The sequence below is a fragment of the Urocitellus parryii genome, chromosome 1, assembly GCF_045843805.1.
Source record: "Urocitellus parryii isolate mUroPar1 chromosome 1, mUroPar1.hap1, whole genome shotgun sequence".
NCBI classification, from domain to species: Eukaryota; Metazoa; Chordata; class Mammalia; order Rodentia; family Sciuridae; genus Urocitellus; species Urocitellus parryii.
The window spans coordinates 240,202,139-240,219,261 of NC_135531.1; the positions used below are offsets into that span (position 1 = coordinate 240,202,139).

Genomic DNA, 17,123 nt, shown 5'->3' on the forward strand with positions numbered 1-17,123 from the left:
ATGTGTGGCATCTGTTGTTCTGTAAGCTTTTCTGCTGAACATTTCAGTAAAGATTTAGAAGAAGATTTACTGTACAGTCTTCAGCGACGGGGACCCAATAGTGGTAAACAGGTTCTAAAGTCTGATGTTAACTACCAGTGTTTATTTTCTGGTCATGTCCTTCATTTGAGAGGTGTTTTGACTGCCCAGCCTGTAGAAGATGAAAGAGGTAATGTGTTCCTATGGAATGGAGAAGTCTTCAGTGGGATAAAATTTGAAGCTGAAGAGAATGATACTCAGATTATGTTTAATTATCTTTCTTCTTGTATGGATGAGTCTGATATTTTATCACTCTTCTCAGAAGTCCGAGGTCCTTGGTCTTTCATATATTATCAAGCATCTACTCATTACTTATGGTTTGGTAGGGATTTTTTTGGTCGCCGTAGCTTGCTTTGGCATTTTAGTAATTTGGGCAAGAATTTCTGCCTCTCTTCAGTGGGCTCCCCAAAATCTACAGTGGCAAATCAGTGGCAAGAAGTTCCAGCATCTGGAATTTTTAGAATTGATCTCAAATCTACTGCCATTTCTAGATGTGTAATTTTAAAATTATATCCTTGGAAATCTGTTTCTAAGGAGAATGTTATTGATGAATGTGTTAATAGACTGAGTCAAATTTCAGCAGACTTACCAACATTTGTATCAGTAATAGCAAATGAAGCCAAACTATATCTTAAAAAACCTATTGTTCCTTTAAATATGATATTGCCACAAGCTACATTAGAAACTCAATGCAGAAACACTTCCAACATTCCACCTACAAGAGAGACACTTCAGGTCTTTCTTACAGATGGACACACGAAAAAAGTAGTTCAGCAGTTCATTGATGTCCTGAGTCTTGCAGTCAAGAGACGTGTCTTGTATTTACATAGGGATGAAAACCTGGTACCAAATGAAGTTTCAAAACTTTGTAATAGGAAAGCAAATGTTGCAATCCTGTTTTCTGGAGGCATCGATTCCATGGTGATTGCAACCCTTGCTGATCGTCATATTCCTTTAGATGAACCAATTGATCTTCTTAATGTAGCTTTCATGAGTAAAGATAAGATCTCACCAACTAGCTTTAATAAAAAAAGAAGCAAACAGAAAAATTACTGTGAAATACTTTCTGAAGAATTCTCTAAGAATGTTGCTGTTAATAGTCCTGATGATGATAATGTACCAGATAGAGTCACAGGAAGAGCAGGACTGAAGGAACTGCAAGCTGTTAATCCTTCTCGAATTTGGAATTTCGTTGAAATTAATGTTACTCTAGAAGAACTCCAAAAACTGAGAAGAACTCAAATATGCCACTTAATTCAACCTTTGGATACAGTTTTGGATGATAGCATTGGCTGTGCAGTCTGGTTTGCTTCTAGAGGAACTGGTTGCTTAGTGATCCAGGATGAAATAAAATCATATCAGAGTAATGCAAAGGTATGGTTCATTATTTCTGCTTTTAAGAATTTTTGAGCCTAATTTTGACCCTTAAAGCTTTTGGGCATTTAATGCTGCAAGAATATAGCATGTTTTAATTGTATTTAAACTATAATATAGTGGATATGACTTCTTAATAATTGAGCATATCTTACTATTTTCTGACTTTAAATTTTCTCTAAAAATGTTATCTTTATGGCTATAATTTTTAAGCTTTTATTTTATTGTATTGTACAGTAGGCCATATTTTCATATGGAGTTCTTTAAACTTCTATAGATTATTCTCACTGGAATTGGTGCAGATGAGCAACTTGCAGGTTACTCTCGTCATCGTGTCCGTTTTCAGACACTTGGACTAGAAGGGTTGAATGAGGAAATAGCAATGGAACTGGATCGAATTTCTTCTAGAAACCTTGGTCGTGATGACAGAGTTATTGCTGATCATGGAAAAGAAGCAAGGTATTTCTCATTAGTTGAGCATTATAAGGTGTTTGGGTAAAAACAGTAGACTATAAAAGGAGACTTTTAAAGTTTATATGGAGATTATTCGTATATGGAAATTGTTCTATGTATGAGGGAATAGCAGTAATGTCTTGGCTTCATTGTTACAGTCATGAGCAAAGCTGGGAGGGGCCAGGGAGCAGTTGTTTTCCAGAACTCTATCTCCAAGAAATGTCTTTTCAATAAAGTTCCAAGTGATTTGGTTACTTTTAAGACTGATAAAGAGACTAAAAGTAAAACAGATAGTGTAAGACCAAGAGAAGGTATTTAAAGAGGTTTGTTTTGTTTTAAACAAAGCCAGTATAAAGTACAAGCTCCTGCCCCCAGACTTTTTTCTCCAATGATAGAGAGTCTGGCTTTGTCTCTCTGGATGGATCTGCTTGTATCCCTATATATTTGAGTGTTCAGTGTTTCCGTGGTGGTCCCAGTACTAGATTTCCCTCTATGGTTCTATGATTGTTTAAAAAAAGCCAGTTTAGTCACATTGCAGATTACTTAAAACCTTCAGAGACCAAGGTACTTTCTAAAGAGTAGAATTCTGTTTAAGTAGTCTACTGTTTTATAGTCTACTGTTTTCATCTGATAAGAGTAGTTAATTCTAATGGCCCAGTATAAAAGTATCATGTTGCATTAATATAAGAGTATAAATGAAAAGTGTTTAAAACAGCTAAAACAGAATTATAACAAATACAAATTATAGTGGTTAGAGCTAAATAATTATGTATCTTTAAATACATAGTAATAGTAATCTGTTTGATTAGTCTGTATATGTATTTTTGAAGTTAGTTCATTCTTATACCCTACATAAAAAAAAAAAAATGCCTGTATGCTTTCCCATCTTTCTACTAAAGGTAGGTAAAAAAATATAATAAAATATGAACATCGTACTGCATTTTGAGAAATTGGTAGGAGTGGAGAAAGGGATGTTAAAATATTGGAAACAAACTAAAAAGCAATCAAAAATTTATGGGGAAATAAGTGTAAAGGCAGAAAGTTTTTTTTTTAAATCTAATATTTTGTTCTGTTATACTAATTTGTCATCATTTGAACAGTTTAAATGTAATTAAACAATTTGAATACCATAAGTCAGTGTTTTTTGAGTCCAAAATTGTGGAGCCCTTCTATGTTGGTTTTGTATCCTTAAAATTCAGTTTATTTAGAAATGGTGAAGATCAAACACAGATGAGAATGAGTAGTTAACTGAGATCATGCTTGTTTTCAAGGCATACCCAAGATAACTTTGTGAAACAATTTGAAGTTATTTCTTTATCTAATTTATTTGAGACATTATTTGGTAACGTGTATTAAAATTGTCACATTATGAAATACTTTTTTAATGTGGTTAAATATTAGTCATAAAATTATATGAATAATCTTTAACAGATTGATTTTATTTTTATACAATTTCATTGTTTATCTATTTATTTTAGATTTCCTTTCCTGGATGAAAATGTTGTCTCCTTTCTAAATTCACTACCGATTTGGGAAAAGGCAAACTTGACTCTACCCCGGGGAGTTGGTGAAAAATTAATTTTACGTCTTGCAGCTGTAGAACTTGGTCTTACAGCCTCAGCTCTTCTACCAAAACGGGCCATGCAGTTTGGATCTAGAATTGCAAAAATGGAAAAAAATAACGAAAAAGCGTCTGATAAATGTGATAGACTCCAAACCATTTCTTCAGAAAACCTTTCTTTTAAAAAAGGAGATTAAATCATAATGTCATAATCACAATGTAACAATATTTTATGAGTGATAGTTTTATAAAAATAAAATATTCTACTTTATTATTGTATAATGTAGTGATTTTAAGTTTTTGGGGTGAATTTTTACTTTTCCTGTCACAAAGGTCCTAAAACTCTTAGAATTCCAAACGATGAGTGTCTTATTACTTACCCTGAGCCCCTTTTAATCACACTTGTGTTCAGATGTCTTGTGGTGGGGTTCCCTACGTAATCTCAGGATGAGGCTGGCCACTAGAAAGACCACGTATTAGAGAGTCGTTTTGATCCCTGCCTACCAATTTCTGGACTGGGATGAGGTAGACTGGAAATAAGCTCTATAAATAATCTTGAAAGATTTGTTGAGGCTGGATGTGATGGCTCAGGCTGTAATAGATGTGTAATAAGAATTGTAATGCAAAACAACAAAAAACAAAGTATATGTATAAAGACATGAATTGATGTGAACACACTTTATATACAAAGATGAAAAATTGTGTTCTATATGTGTAATAAGAATTGTAATGCATTCTGCTGTCTTGTATTTAAAAAAATAAAATCAATTAAATTCCAAAAAAGTACAAGAAAGAAAATAAAGAACTGAATTCAATAAAGTAGAAAATTATTAACAATGGGGGAAAAAAAAACAGGGCTGGGGATGTGGCTCAGTGGTCAAGTGTCCCTGAGTTCAATCCCTAGTACCCCTGCAAAAAAAAAAAAAAAAGATTTTCCAGTTTGGAAGTACTGAGAGGATGGCAAGACCAGAGATTCCCCCCACCCCACCCCCCACCTGCTGATGCCAACTCAATGCCCTGCCCTATGCATCTCTTCCATCTGGCTGTTCCTGAGTTATATCCTTTATAACAAACCAGCAATGTAAATAAAGTGTTTCACTGAGTTTTGTAAGCCATTCTAGCACATTATTGAAACGGAGAAGGGGGTTGTGAGAAGCCCCAGTTTGTAGCTGGTTGGTCAGAAGTGCTGAGGACCTAGCAGCAGTCTTCTGGATTTGAGTCCTTAACTTGTGGCATCCATCTGACATTAACTCTGGGTGAGGTCAGGATTGAATTATATTGTAGAACACCCAGGTGATATTCAGAGAGTTGGAGAATTGATTGGTGTGGGAAAAACAAACCCACAACTGGTATCTGAAGTGTTGTATGAGAATATAGAGAAACTGAGTTTGTTTTCTGGACTTTTCACGGCAATTACTTCTAGAAATAACTCAATTTGCTATTGTTATTGTCAGGGATCTTGGTTTAGATAGGAGTCTGACAGATGAGAGAACTAAGGTTTTGAGAAGCTAAACAGTTTGTATGAGATCCACACCAGTGAATAATTCTTTTGAATAATAACATCTCTTTAGATAGCTCATTTTCAAGAACTGCCTCATTCTAGCACTAGAAGTTCTTGGTTTAAGTAAAAGGAATTGATATATATATAAATATATATATATATTTTCTGGAGACTGGAAGTCGAATATCAAGGTGTCAGCCAGGTTGCTTCCTTATGAGCTCTCTCTCCTTGGGTCACAGTTGGCTACCTCCATGTGTCCTCACAGTGTGTGTGTGTGTGTGTGTGTGTGTGTGTGTGTGTGTGTAACTTACCTATAGCTAAACCACTCTTCTTTGCAGGGGGTGAGAGGGAATGTCCATCTAGCTATCAAAAGACTTTGTCTCCTTCCATTTCCATGCAATTTCCCTTCTCTCTCCCTTTCCCTCCCACCTCTCATCCTTGTTTAATGTTGGTCTTCTTCTCGTGCTCTTCTTCCCTAGTCTGTTCTTAGTTACTCTCCTTATATCAAAGGAGACTGGAAGGAGACCCTCAGGGTTATACAAAATTACATACAAGAGGAAGTGAGGGGAAAGGGAAAAACAGTACAAGGGGGAGGAATGAATTACAGTAGTGGGGGTAGAGAGAGAAGAAGGGAGGGGAGGGGAGGGGAGGGGGGATAGCAGAGGATAGGAAAGGCAGCAGAATACAACAGACATGAGTATATCAATATGTAAAGCAATGAAGTGTAACTGATGTGATTCTGCAAGCTGTATACGGGGTAAAATGGGAGTTCATAACCCGCTTGAATCAAAATGTGAAATATGATATATCAAGAACTATGTAATGTTTTGAACAACCAACATTAAAAAAAATAAATTAAAAAAAAAGAAAATATGTCTAAGTAGAGGGAAAAAAAAAAGACTTTGTCTCTACCTGTTTTCTGTATCTCTAGTTGTTATGGTTTGGATATTAAATGTCCCCCAAAGGTTTATGTGTTAAAGATCTTGGTCCATAGCTGATGGCAGCGTGGAACCTTTAGGAGGTCAGACTGAATGGAGGGAAGTCAGGTCACTGGGGACATGGCCTTGAAGGGGATAGTATGACCCTGGCCTCTTCCACTTTCTTATGACTTCCCAGCAGCCATGAGGGGAACAAGTTTCCTCTACCATGTGCTTCCCACCATGATGTACTGCCTTGCCACAGATCAAAAGGCAACAGGGCCAAGTGACCATATACTAAAACCTCAAAAATCATGAGCAGAACTAAATCTTTTTCTCTAAAGTTGTTTATCTTAGGAATTTTGTTACAGCAATGGATAGCTAACACCCTTTTTGCATTTTGGAAACTTTATGCTCTTTTTGATATCTTTAGCCTCTTACTCTCTCAGATTCTTTCTGTCATCATTTTTAATGTTGTAATCTATGTATTTATTAATTTAAATGCATATCAGATCCTCCATCTTTCTCTACTTCTCATCTTTTTTTTTTTTCTTTTTCTTGGTATTGGGGATTGAACCCAGGGACACATTTTATCACTGTGCTACATTTCCAGTTTTGAGGGTCTTGCTAAGTTGCTTAGGGCCTCACTAAGTTGCTGAGGCTGGCCTCAAACTTGTGATCCTTCTGTCTTAGCCTCCCAAGCTGAGGGGATTATAGGTGTGTGCCACTGTACCTTGCTTCTACCTGCCATCTCTTGCCTCCCATCCACACTTGCTGTCTTCACATTTTAATCTGTTAAATCCAACCCAACATCCACCCACATTACTCAACCAATTACTCAACATCCACCCACATTACTCAATCACCACACCAACATCACTGGAAACGGTCCTCTAATTGTGCTAGTATCCTTTCTGGATCTGGCCATTATTTTGATTTTTTTTAATCACAATATGAAATTTTAAGATATTGACAAATAGAAGCCTGTCAAAAGCTTTCACATGCTCTGCCTATATTCCTTGGAAAATGCAGTGGGCAAATCAGTCTTAGATATTACCTGCATAGCTTTCATCCCTCCATCTAAAAGCAGGTAAGTTCAAGAATCTCTATGGTGCTAAGCACAAAATTGACATTGCTTGTATCAGGAGTAGATGAACTTACGAGGTGAGTCCCATAATCTAGAGTTGAATATGATAATTACCATTATAATAATACAGTCCCAAACTGAAGACATTGTTTCATTCTGCTATATGCCAGGCAACATTCTATGAGCTTTATATGAATTGTTTATAGTAATGTAATCAGTAAAACCTCTGTAAGAATTTCTGGGTTATCTGCTTCAGTGTGTGTGTGTGTGTGTGTGTGTGTGTGTGTGTGTACATTCATGCATTTAATCCACAGGAGTCCTGGTTTACAGCCTTCTTGCAATTTAATCTTATGAACGTTGGGATGAAGTTCTGTATTAATCTTTAAACAAAGGAATAAATCTTTCCCAAGATTTGAGGAACATAGAACAAACGATTTTGTTACCTGAACAAAAAGCCTTTAACAAGAAGAATTTACGTATAGGGTTCATATTTCTTATGTGCAAACACAAATCGCTTAAAAGGAGATAGTGATGTTTGACATCACTTGTCTTGGAATAGCTATTACATATTTATTAATATTCATTATAATAATGACATGGTTGGTGTAAAAGATATTCTGCCCCAAACAGTCATCAAAGACCTCCATGTTACTAAATTCAGAAAAGAGTTTCAATTTCTCATGTCTCCTGATCTGGCAGCAGCATCCAATGAAGCTGGCCATTCCCTAATTCTTGAAACATTTCTCTAGGTCTCTGTGACCAATTTTGATTTTCCTCCTGCCTTCCCTCCTGACTTCAATTACCATAAGCCTGCCCAAATTTATACACCTTACCCCAACTGCCGTTCTTAGCCCAGGTACAAGACATATTTTACTAATCTCTTTCTTTCAGGTACTTTGGGGTGAATTGTGTCCACAACTGAGTTCATAATCCTGTCCTGACACCCTATGGCTCCTGACAGAAGTTCCAGAGTGGCTTTGACACCACTTTTTCAAGGACTATTTAATATATTACAAATAGACTACCTCATTATTTCTCAAATCCATTCACAATGTTGACACCTTCATATCCAGTACCACCACCTTAGCCCAGTATTTTAGAATAAGTTCAAAATCATGATCTGTCCCTCACCTACCTCTGCAATCTCATTTTATGACCATATCTCTTGTTCACTATACATGGTTTTACTCTGTTTCACAAAAATGTCAACCTTTTTCTTGTTCTTCACCAACTGTCCCCTGTCCCTGAAAAGCTACTTCAATTCATGCTTCGATAGTTCTTTGTCATCTTATAGGCCCATTTAAAAGTAACTTCTCAGGCAGCCTTTTCCAGTTCAGTGGTATAAGTGAACTTTCTTTCAAGTACTGTCATTGCATCTTAAATTAACTACATTGGCAAGTGCACCTATTATCTGTTTAATTGAGAGATCCTGGGGGTTTTGTGTTTGTTGGCCCTGTTTTCTAGGGTCTCCAGCTTCTAACAAGAGTGCCTGGTTCAATAACTGAAGTTCCATAAATGCTTACTGAATGAAAAAATAATGAAGGTGGGATTCTAACTAGGGACTTCTCACAGCCTGGGGCTTTTGCCTCTGCCACTCTGTGGTGTGTGTGTGTGTGTGTGTGTGTGTGTGTGTGTGTGTGTGTGTGTGTGTGTTAGCAGAAACAGTAGCACAGTGCCCAGAGATTAAGGCTGGACTGAATTCTAGAAAGAGGTCAGGTGGTTCTTCAACACAGTGCAATCTGAGCAGTGACAAATGACCACAGGCTGGCTGTGGACAGTGTGGCAGGATACACGCGAGAGTTCTCCAACCGGTTGCCCCAGTTCTCGCGCGAGCTCACCTGGGGCGCCTCCGGCTTCTCCCAAGGCCTGTGGACCAACGGCTTCCACCCCAGTCCTGGCACCAAGAGCCCGGTGTCTGCGGGCCAGCAGAGCCACAGAGCAGGGAGGAGACACCCCCACACCCAACAGGCCTTCCGTGCCAGGAAGTTCCTCTCAGAGTCTTTCTGGAGCTTCCCTAGCTTGCTCCTCCTGGTCGGAGGTCCTGTGGGTGAACTCCAGAGCTAGCAGGAAGCATCGCCAGGAAACTACCGGCTCCGGCTTCTCCGAATACTCGGGGAACCATGGCGGACACAGCTTCCCTTGCCTAGAGGAGAAAACAATTACTTCCTAGTAAGCGTCTGCCCTTTCCTTGCCCTTTTCAGTGGCCGTGGCAGAGGCGACCTGGTGGTGACCCTAGGTTTTGGCCTTGAGTATGGACACACCTGGTCTCTGATTTTGAGAGGTGTGAAACCTTAGGCATGTGGTGAAGTGGGCAGAATGATTCCTATCTTGCTGAGCTGAGATCTCCGAGTGTGATGCCCACATTAGCAGCTCTCTAAAGCTGCAATTAATTTAAGATTGAAAAAAAAAAATGTAATGGCTGACCATGAAAAAAAAATCGACCTTAAAAAGATAAAAGGTACAAATTTTTCTAGGAAAATCCAGCTTCATTCCTTTAGTAAATTTTATTGTTTTTCTTTCCTTTTAATCCATTGCAGAAAACTTCAAAAAGGACACACTACATTTACTTAGAAATGTTAAGATTGTCCAAAAAAGGAATACCCAGATTTGATCAAGTTCAAGATGAAGAAATTTACCTGGAAAATTTAGCAGTACAGAGAAATGCTTCTGCTTTTTTTGAAAAATATGACCGGAGTGAAGTACAAGAGTTACTAACTACAGCACTAGTTAGCTGGTTGTCTGCCAAAGATGATGTTCGCTCTCCACTGGACATACCATGTGGACTTATGAGTCAAATGAATAACGTGGGCTTCTCCACAGCAATCTTACTGACTCCTATGGACCCAAGGGCCCTATTAGACTACAGAGAAGTCCATCAGATCATAAGGGAATTGTCTGTTGGAATTTATTGCTTAAATCAAATCCCTTCAATCAGTTTAGAAGCTAATTATGATCAGAGTTCTTCTTGCCAGTTACCTCCAGCTTATTATGATACCAGAATTGGGCAAATTCTGATCCATATTGACTATATGTTGAAAGCACTGTGGCATGGAATATACATGCCCAAAGAAAAACGAGCCCGATTCTCTGAATTGTGGCGCACCATTATGGACATTGATCCAGAGGGGAAACCTCAAACAAGTAAAGATATTTTTGCAGAGTTTAGTTCAGCAGGTAAGAGAATTTAATACTTCTTATTTTTATTAGAAACCATTTTTAGAATCATTTACTTTTGGCTCAGCTTATATTGCCTTTATTTTTTGATATAAATTTCTAGTTATAGCAGTCATTTCTAAAAGATTTAATTCCAAGGACTATTTTCAATAAAACGTTTTTTTTAGAAATGCCACCAAGATGCCAAGCATCTTGCCTCTTTCATCTTAATCTCCTTACTGCCGAATGGATCAGACTCCAAACCACCTGATAATTTCCAGTTTGTACTTTTTAATCTTATGGAACCTAAGCAGGAAAATCAGTAATAGAACCAAGAAAAGAGTAGAACTTGAGGGCAATGAGAAAAATCTCCAAACTTGAAAACAAAATGATTACCAGAGTGGTTAACTTTTCACATTATGGTTTTTTTTATAAACCTCAAAAAAATGAATTATGTAAGAATCCAAGTTGAGAATGAATATGCACTAGCAAAACTAGATCTTGGTATTTTAGTAACATTAGGTTTCATGAAGCTTTTCTTAGTTCATTTAATTTTTATTTCTTCCTCATCAAGGCTATACTTTCTATAGCCTGAATATAAACAATAGATTCTACTTAATCTTGTTGGATCTACATCAGCTTATATAATTTTTTATCAAAGTTTTTAAAAAACGTTTTATTTATGATACCTTTGCAGAAGGTCCAGTAGAATAAGGAGAAAAATAGGACATGAGTGTCCCAAATCTTGCTGCCAACTATTTTCATTGATCAAATATATCTAATAACTTTCTAGTTGATTTCCAGAGTTTCTGCATAGGCTTAAAAAATAAATCTCAATTTTTGTACATCTGCATTGTAATTTCATCTGACTGGAGGAGAGACCATAGTGATAGACTTTATCATATCTGAAACTAAAAAAAAAGATGACAGCCCATCCTTCAGCAATTCAGATGTTTCCTTCTTAGCTATTCTTTTTATTTATTATTATTTTTGCATAAACTTACTGAGGCAGGAAAAGATTAATATTCTTCCCTAATTATCTAGATTTCCCTTGACTAAGTATATCTGATAACTGAAGCTTTTAATGGTAAAGCATGTGGAAACGAACCACTTTTATCTGAGTGGAATATACAATTGGGAAGAAAATTATTTGATAAAGTAAATACTTTAATTGGTCAGTGTAGATCTTGTTACTAGATAAAATGCCTTGAAAAGCAAATTAAAGGGCTGGGGATATAGTTCAGTTGGTAGAGTGCTTGACTCACAAGCACAAGGCCATGGGTTCAATCCCCAGTACCACCAACAAAAAAAGAAAGAAAAGCAAATTAGTTACTTATTAGTATCTCAACAAAATTTGGAAGATTTAATATTGGTAGAACATAAATAAAATTCGTATGACAAGCTAGTTTCATAGATTTATCTTTTTTTCTTCCTTGGGTCATTGATAGTTAAATCAGAAATTATACATACAAAAATTTGTAGAGGACTCTCATTTGATATATTTATTTTTCAAATATTCATTGAACTATTATTTCTTGTAAAGCACCAAAATAAGGTCTGTTAAGAACAAGTAAACAATAAGCTTTAGTATAAGCTCTATGAAATAGGACCCAAATTACTTTATTTATTCTTGTAAGTTTAGTGTTTAAATATTTGTTAAATTGCATTAAATGAATTGAATCAATGAATAATTACATGGGTAATAAATAGTTATGCATAATATTAGGAGGGTTTCTACCATTATTGGTAGATCAGATTGGAGATTAAATATAACATGAGTATCCCCCAGGAATTTAATCATTTTTACTGAGAGAGAAGCCCCTCAATAAGGGTGTCACAGATGCTTTCATAATAGAGAATATCATGACATGCAGGCCACCTAAAATTTCCTGTATATCGTGCTCCACATTTAGAATATCCCGGGTGTCCAGCTGCTATGGGATCTAAGTACGATGGCTACAATTGGGTAGTCATCCCCAAATACCACCTCCAGCACTACACAACACCTCTAAATCTCAGAAGCTGAAATACAGAGGTGTTTGTTTGCTATCTGTACCATTAACTACAGTATGTATGTCTGAAATGCTGTGAAGTTCAAGTGCGTAATGACAGGAAGGAAACCTAACTCACCTGCTACCAGCTGGGTTTCCAGAGGTGTTAAGTACCTCCATGACTCAAAGGTAGCTGAGATAACTAATAGCTCTCATTTCTATGCAAGCTAATCAACTTAGTTGAGAGTAGGTTCTAAGAGTAGACAGAAATTCTCTCTTGGCTGGTGTTAACACCATCTGAATAGATACAAAGTACCTAGAATTGGAGGGTCATTGGACCCTAAAAGAATATAGCTAGCTGTATCTGGAACCTAAAGGACACTGTCTTATTCAGTTTCTTAATTAGGGTGATTAGGGTCAAGAAGTACAAAACAGGGATGGGCTACATTTCAGTGTCAGAGCACTTGCCTAGCACATGTAAGGTACTGGGTTCAATCCTTAGCACTGCATGAAAATAAATAAAATAAAGGCATGCTGTTCATCTACAATTACAAAAAAATATTTTTAAAATATAAACATTGCCAGTAATATCCAGTGAATTCTATTAGGTTTTGCATTTCTTTGATTGGTCTGGTCTTTCTTCTCAAAGGCACTAATATTTTGGCATCATGTAGATTCATCTGTGAAGATAATATGGCATGACCACAGTCTTTAAAAATGTTAAATTTCATCCAGAAATGCTTTCACTGACAGTAGTTTAGTACCTCCCAAACCAGTTAAGACATGTAAATAAAATGCAAATAAATTAAGACATTATTCTCATATCATGACACTTCTAGCCTGCAAGAATGCACCATCTGTGAACCAGGAAATGAACCTTCACCAGGCACCAAATCTGACTTCATCTTGTACTTGCCAGCCTCCGGAACTATTAGAAATAAATTTCTATTGTTTCTAAGCTACTTATTTGTGCTATATTTTGTTATAGTAGCTCAAATGGATTAAGACAGGATAGAAGAGAAGACTGCCTATCCATCTATTGGTTCCTGTCCCCCGTTGGTGAAAGAGTGGTTAATGTTTTCACTTTTTCAGATTTGCTCATGTATCAGAAAGGCTGGATGGGTTCTATCAGGATTTCCACACAGTAATAGTAACTCTCCATTGGCATGCTCAAGGAACTGATATCGAATCTTGTAGTTGCAGCTGTATGGTGGCAAGCTGGCAGCATGATTGTACCTCATCATTCTAGTTGGGAAAACAACACCTCCATTCTTTTTTTGAGGGTGGGCAGGTACTAGAAATTGAACTCAGGGGCACTCAACCACTGTGCCACATCCCCAGCCCTATTTTGTATTTTATTTAGAGACAGGGTCTCAATGAGTTGCTTAGTGCCTTGCTTTTGCTGAGGCTGGCTTTGAACTCACAATCATCCTGTCTCAGCCTCCCAAGCAATTGGGATTACAGACGTGCACCACCACACATGCGCCACCACACCTGGCTAGCACCTCCATTCTTGACATCAATGGAAACTTGGTTCAAACCTTGTGATTAAAATTAACCATGCAATGCCTTAAATACAGCGCTACAGTGGGTTTCCCAGGAACTGTGCAGGAAGTCAACTCTTTTTCTGAGAGCAGACTACTGGGAATCAGTCTTGGCCTACTTAAGTTTTATCTATCAGTTCAAAACCACAGCTTAGAAACTCACTCAGTCATCTGTTCATCTTGTGTTTTTTTATTAGCATCTATTAATCCCTTACTGTCATCCTAACAGGATTTCAAGATGAAACCATGTGTACATTCTGCTGTATTTATCCAGAAGCCACATATGAAACTTTTACTATTTAAATTTTTTCTTTTTTTTCCGTGAAGGTGTGACTGATATTACAAAAGATCCAGACTTTGATGGAATCTATGATGAAGACTTGAATGAAGATCCAACATATGATCCCAATAGTCCTGAAGAAAAAGCTGTATTTATGAAATATGCTGAATATATGATGCTTAAGTTGACATTCAGTACCACACAAGTTCAACAATATGAAAATGTCTTTATATTTGATACAGCCTATTGGCTTACCAATGCTATACAATGTAATCAGGATTATCTTGATATCTGTACCTACCAGAGATTACAGCAAAGGTTGTATCTTCAAAAAAAACTTATTCAAAAACACTTTGAGAAGAAAAGTGAAATCAGAAGAGGCATAGGCTATCTAAAGTTGATATGTTTTCTGATTCCATTTTTACTGAGTTTAAAAAAGAAGATGAAAGTCCCATACTTAAATGGTCTGCTTCAGCCTTATTCAGGTAAGATACCACCAAAAGTCAAATATAAGATATACATTAAATATATATATTTAAATTCAGTTTTTTCAAGTATGTGGTTCTAGGCATGTAAAATGTTAAGAATAAGAAAACAAAATTTAATGTCTCCAATGTAATGAAAAATATGTGACATACATAATTATTTTTATATACTATGCATTTTGTGTTCTCAAAATGCATTATAGGGGATGAGGTTGTGGCTCAGCAGTAGAGTGCTAGCCTAGCAAATGCAAGGCACTAGGTTTGATTCTTAGCATCACATAAAAATAAATAAAAGTATTGTGTCCAACTACAACTAAAAATATATTTTTAAAAAATGCATTATGGGGTTGTAGCTCAGGATTATCTTGATATCTGTACCTACCAGAGATTACAGCAAAGGGTTGTATTTTGTAGAGTGTTTTCCTCAAATGTGTGAGGCACTGGGTTCCATCCTCAACACCACATAGAAACAAATAAATAAAATAAAGGTATTGTGTCCACCTACAACTAAAAAATAATTTTTAAAAAATGCATCATGGCCGGGCTTGGTGGCGTATGCCTGTAACCCCAGTGGCTCCAGAAACTGAGGCAGGAGGATAGAGAGTTCAAAACCAGCCTCAGCAACAGCAAGGCCCTAAGCAATTTGTAAGAACCTGTTTCTAAAATACAAAAAACAGCTGGGGATACTCAGTGGTTGAATGCCCCTGAGTTCAATCACTGGGCCCCCTGCCAAAAAAATGGGTTATGTACCTTATATTGATGAAACCATCCACTAATTTTTCAGTCAGAATATTGAACAAATCTAATCCTTGCTGTTATCTTAGAAAATTGTTATTTTAAATAAGTTATATGTATGGTTTCATTACTTTCCAGAAATATAGGCTGGTTATTTTTATCATTTGAGAAATATCCATCTATTTATTTATAGTGTCTCCTTTTACCTAAACTAACTCAGGTAACTTTTTGTTTATTTAACCAAAGATTTCTAATGCACCAAATTTCAATCTTTTGTGATAATTAGGGGTAAAATATCAGTCTTGAGCTCATTCACAGAAATTAGCAAGTAGAATAATGTTTTGACTATACCTTTGAGATCTCTGTACACTAAAACTACAGAAATGACCAAAATGCATGATATAAATATATTCTTAATATCATGTATATAAAGAACATAAGTAATTTTATAAATTGTAATTGCCAAAATTTTAATTTCATGTGAAATTTTTTTAACTTTGCTTATATGAAGAAAATTTAGATCTTCCAAATATGACTGTTGATGTGTTATTAACTTTTTAAATAAAATCTTTGTGTTTGTTTTAATTTTTGGAGATGACAAGGTCAAGACCGAGCGAGAACTGCCTCCATTTATTTATGGACGAGATTTTAAATGCCAGCATTTTCACTACAAAGAGAATCAATATTTTCATGTTCATGGAGGAATTGAATTTGATATCAGTACCCCTTCAATTGAGAGTGCTTTGGAAGATTTTAAGGTTTAAATTATTATTATTCCTGAGATGGTTTGTTGTTTCACAACTCTTTTTATCCTATTTTTCAACCAGAAAGAGCTTATGTTGGAACAGGCACTGTGTAATTATTCTTACAACTCACTAATTTTTTCACACATTATTTTGACATACATGAATTAAGTAATATCCAAGGAACTATGTTGTATGTCAGGGATAAAGTGACAAATAACTAGGTATGTTTATTATCCTGTCAGAATTACATATTTCCAATGGAACGTATTTGTCTCAGAATAGTTAAGAGTAAAGTAGAAAACTATAAATATACTGACTAAAATTCTTCCATTTCCCTCCAAGATTAATCTTAGAAAAGACACCTTCTAGTTTGGGAATAGTAATTATTCACCTGAGATTTCATGTAGACATCACACATTTCAATTGTCATTGCTTCTTTACTATAATTTTAATAATTTATTATAATTTTTTCCTTTTGTGTTGTATCCTTCATTCTCAAAGGAGGGATTGGATGCATACAGTTATTACTACCAGGATTTTCTAAGCTACTATCTTAAAAATTTGTCATTTATAAGTATACAATTTCATTTAAAGTAGTCATAATTTTTAAATTTGTTTAAAGATATGTACTTAGTAACATAACTCATATTTTAGAAAAATTTAGAGAAAATACGGGATTGTGCTGCTAACACGTTTGCAGATGATTCAGGCTACAAAGAATATTACTCAATACCAGTTATGGAATTTCATGGAAAAAGGTAAGGAACTTTCAGTAGTTATTCACACTAACCACATATTGTACATTAGCAGGAAACAGGGAAAGTGTCAAAATGCTCAGGCTAACTTAAAACCTTATGTTGGTGATCCTAGAACAATAATGGCCTCATTCAAGGCCAACATCATACTGCCTCAACAAAGTATTGTTATTGTTGTTATTTCTGAACTTTGATACATTCTGTATGTTAATCCTTAGAGTTTATAATTAGTGTAGTGGTTAAATTGAAATGGAGATGGGAAGCAAATCCTCTGGGGTAACTGAAAGAAGTAGAGTTGTTATACAACACTTCATTTCCAAAAAGAATATGGCTTAAAGTCCTTTTCTACCAGTTTGTTATGCCTGTCAATTTTTTGAAGTGGTATGTTTCCTCCCAGTATATCTAAGATCTTGTATGTGCTGTATTCTTGAATTTTCACACTTTCAACACTGAATTTTGGAAA

At 36.0% G+C, this 17,123-nt stretch overlaps 2 protein-coding genes across 4 annotated transcripts in view; both read left to right on the forward strand.

The window, feature by feature from the left end:
- On the forward strand, nt 1-4,286 carry Asnsd1 (asparagine synthetase domain containing 1). Of its 3 annotated transcripts, none has more exons than XM_026389066.2 (3): nt 1-1,452; nt 1,730-1,911; nt 3,384-4,284. In XM_026389066.2, the coding sequence occupies exons 1-3, from the start codon at nt 1-3 to the stop codon at nt 3,661-3,663; spliced, it is 1,914 nt and encodes a 637-aa protein (XP_026244851.2). In that variant the 3' UTR covers nt 3,664-4,284. The 3 variants fall into 3 exon arrangements, with proteins under 3 accessions (XP_026244851.2, XP_077655200.1, XP_026244852.2); XM_077799074.1 differs by having other exon boundaries at nt 1,799-1,911; XM_026389067.2 differs by having other exon boundaries at nt 123-208; nt 3,384-4,286.
- A 5,258-nt stretch (nt 4,287-9,544) lies between these two features.
- The window catches only part of Ankar (ankyrin and armadillo repeat containing), a 72,920-nt gene continuing 65,341 nt past the window's right edge, over nt 9,545-17,123 (forward strand). Inside the window, exons 1-4 of the mRNA XM_026389030.2 lie at nt 9,545-10,145; nt 13,987-14,424; nt 15,754-15,917; nt 16,560-16,663. Of these exons, the coding sequence (XP_026244815.2) occupies nt 9,545-10,145; nt 13,987-14,424; nt 15,754-15,917; nt 16,560-16,663 (1,307 nt within the window). The remainder of the gene's footprint in view (nt 10,146-13,986; nt 14,425-15,753; nt 15,918-16,559; nt 16,664-17,123) is intronic.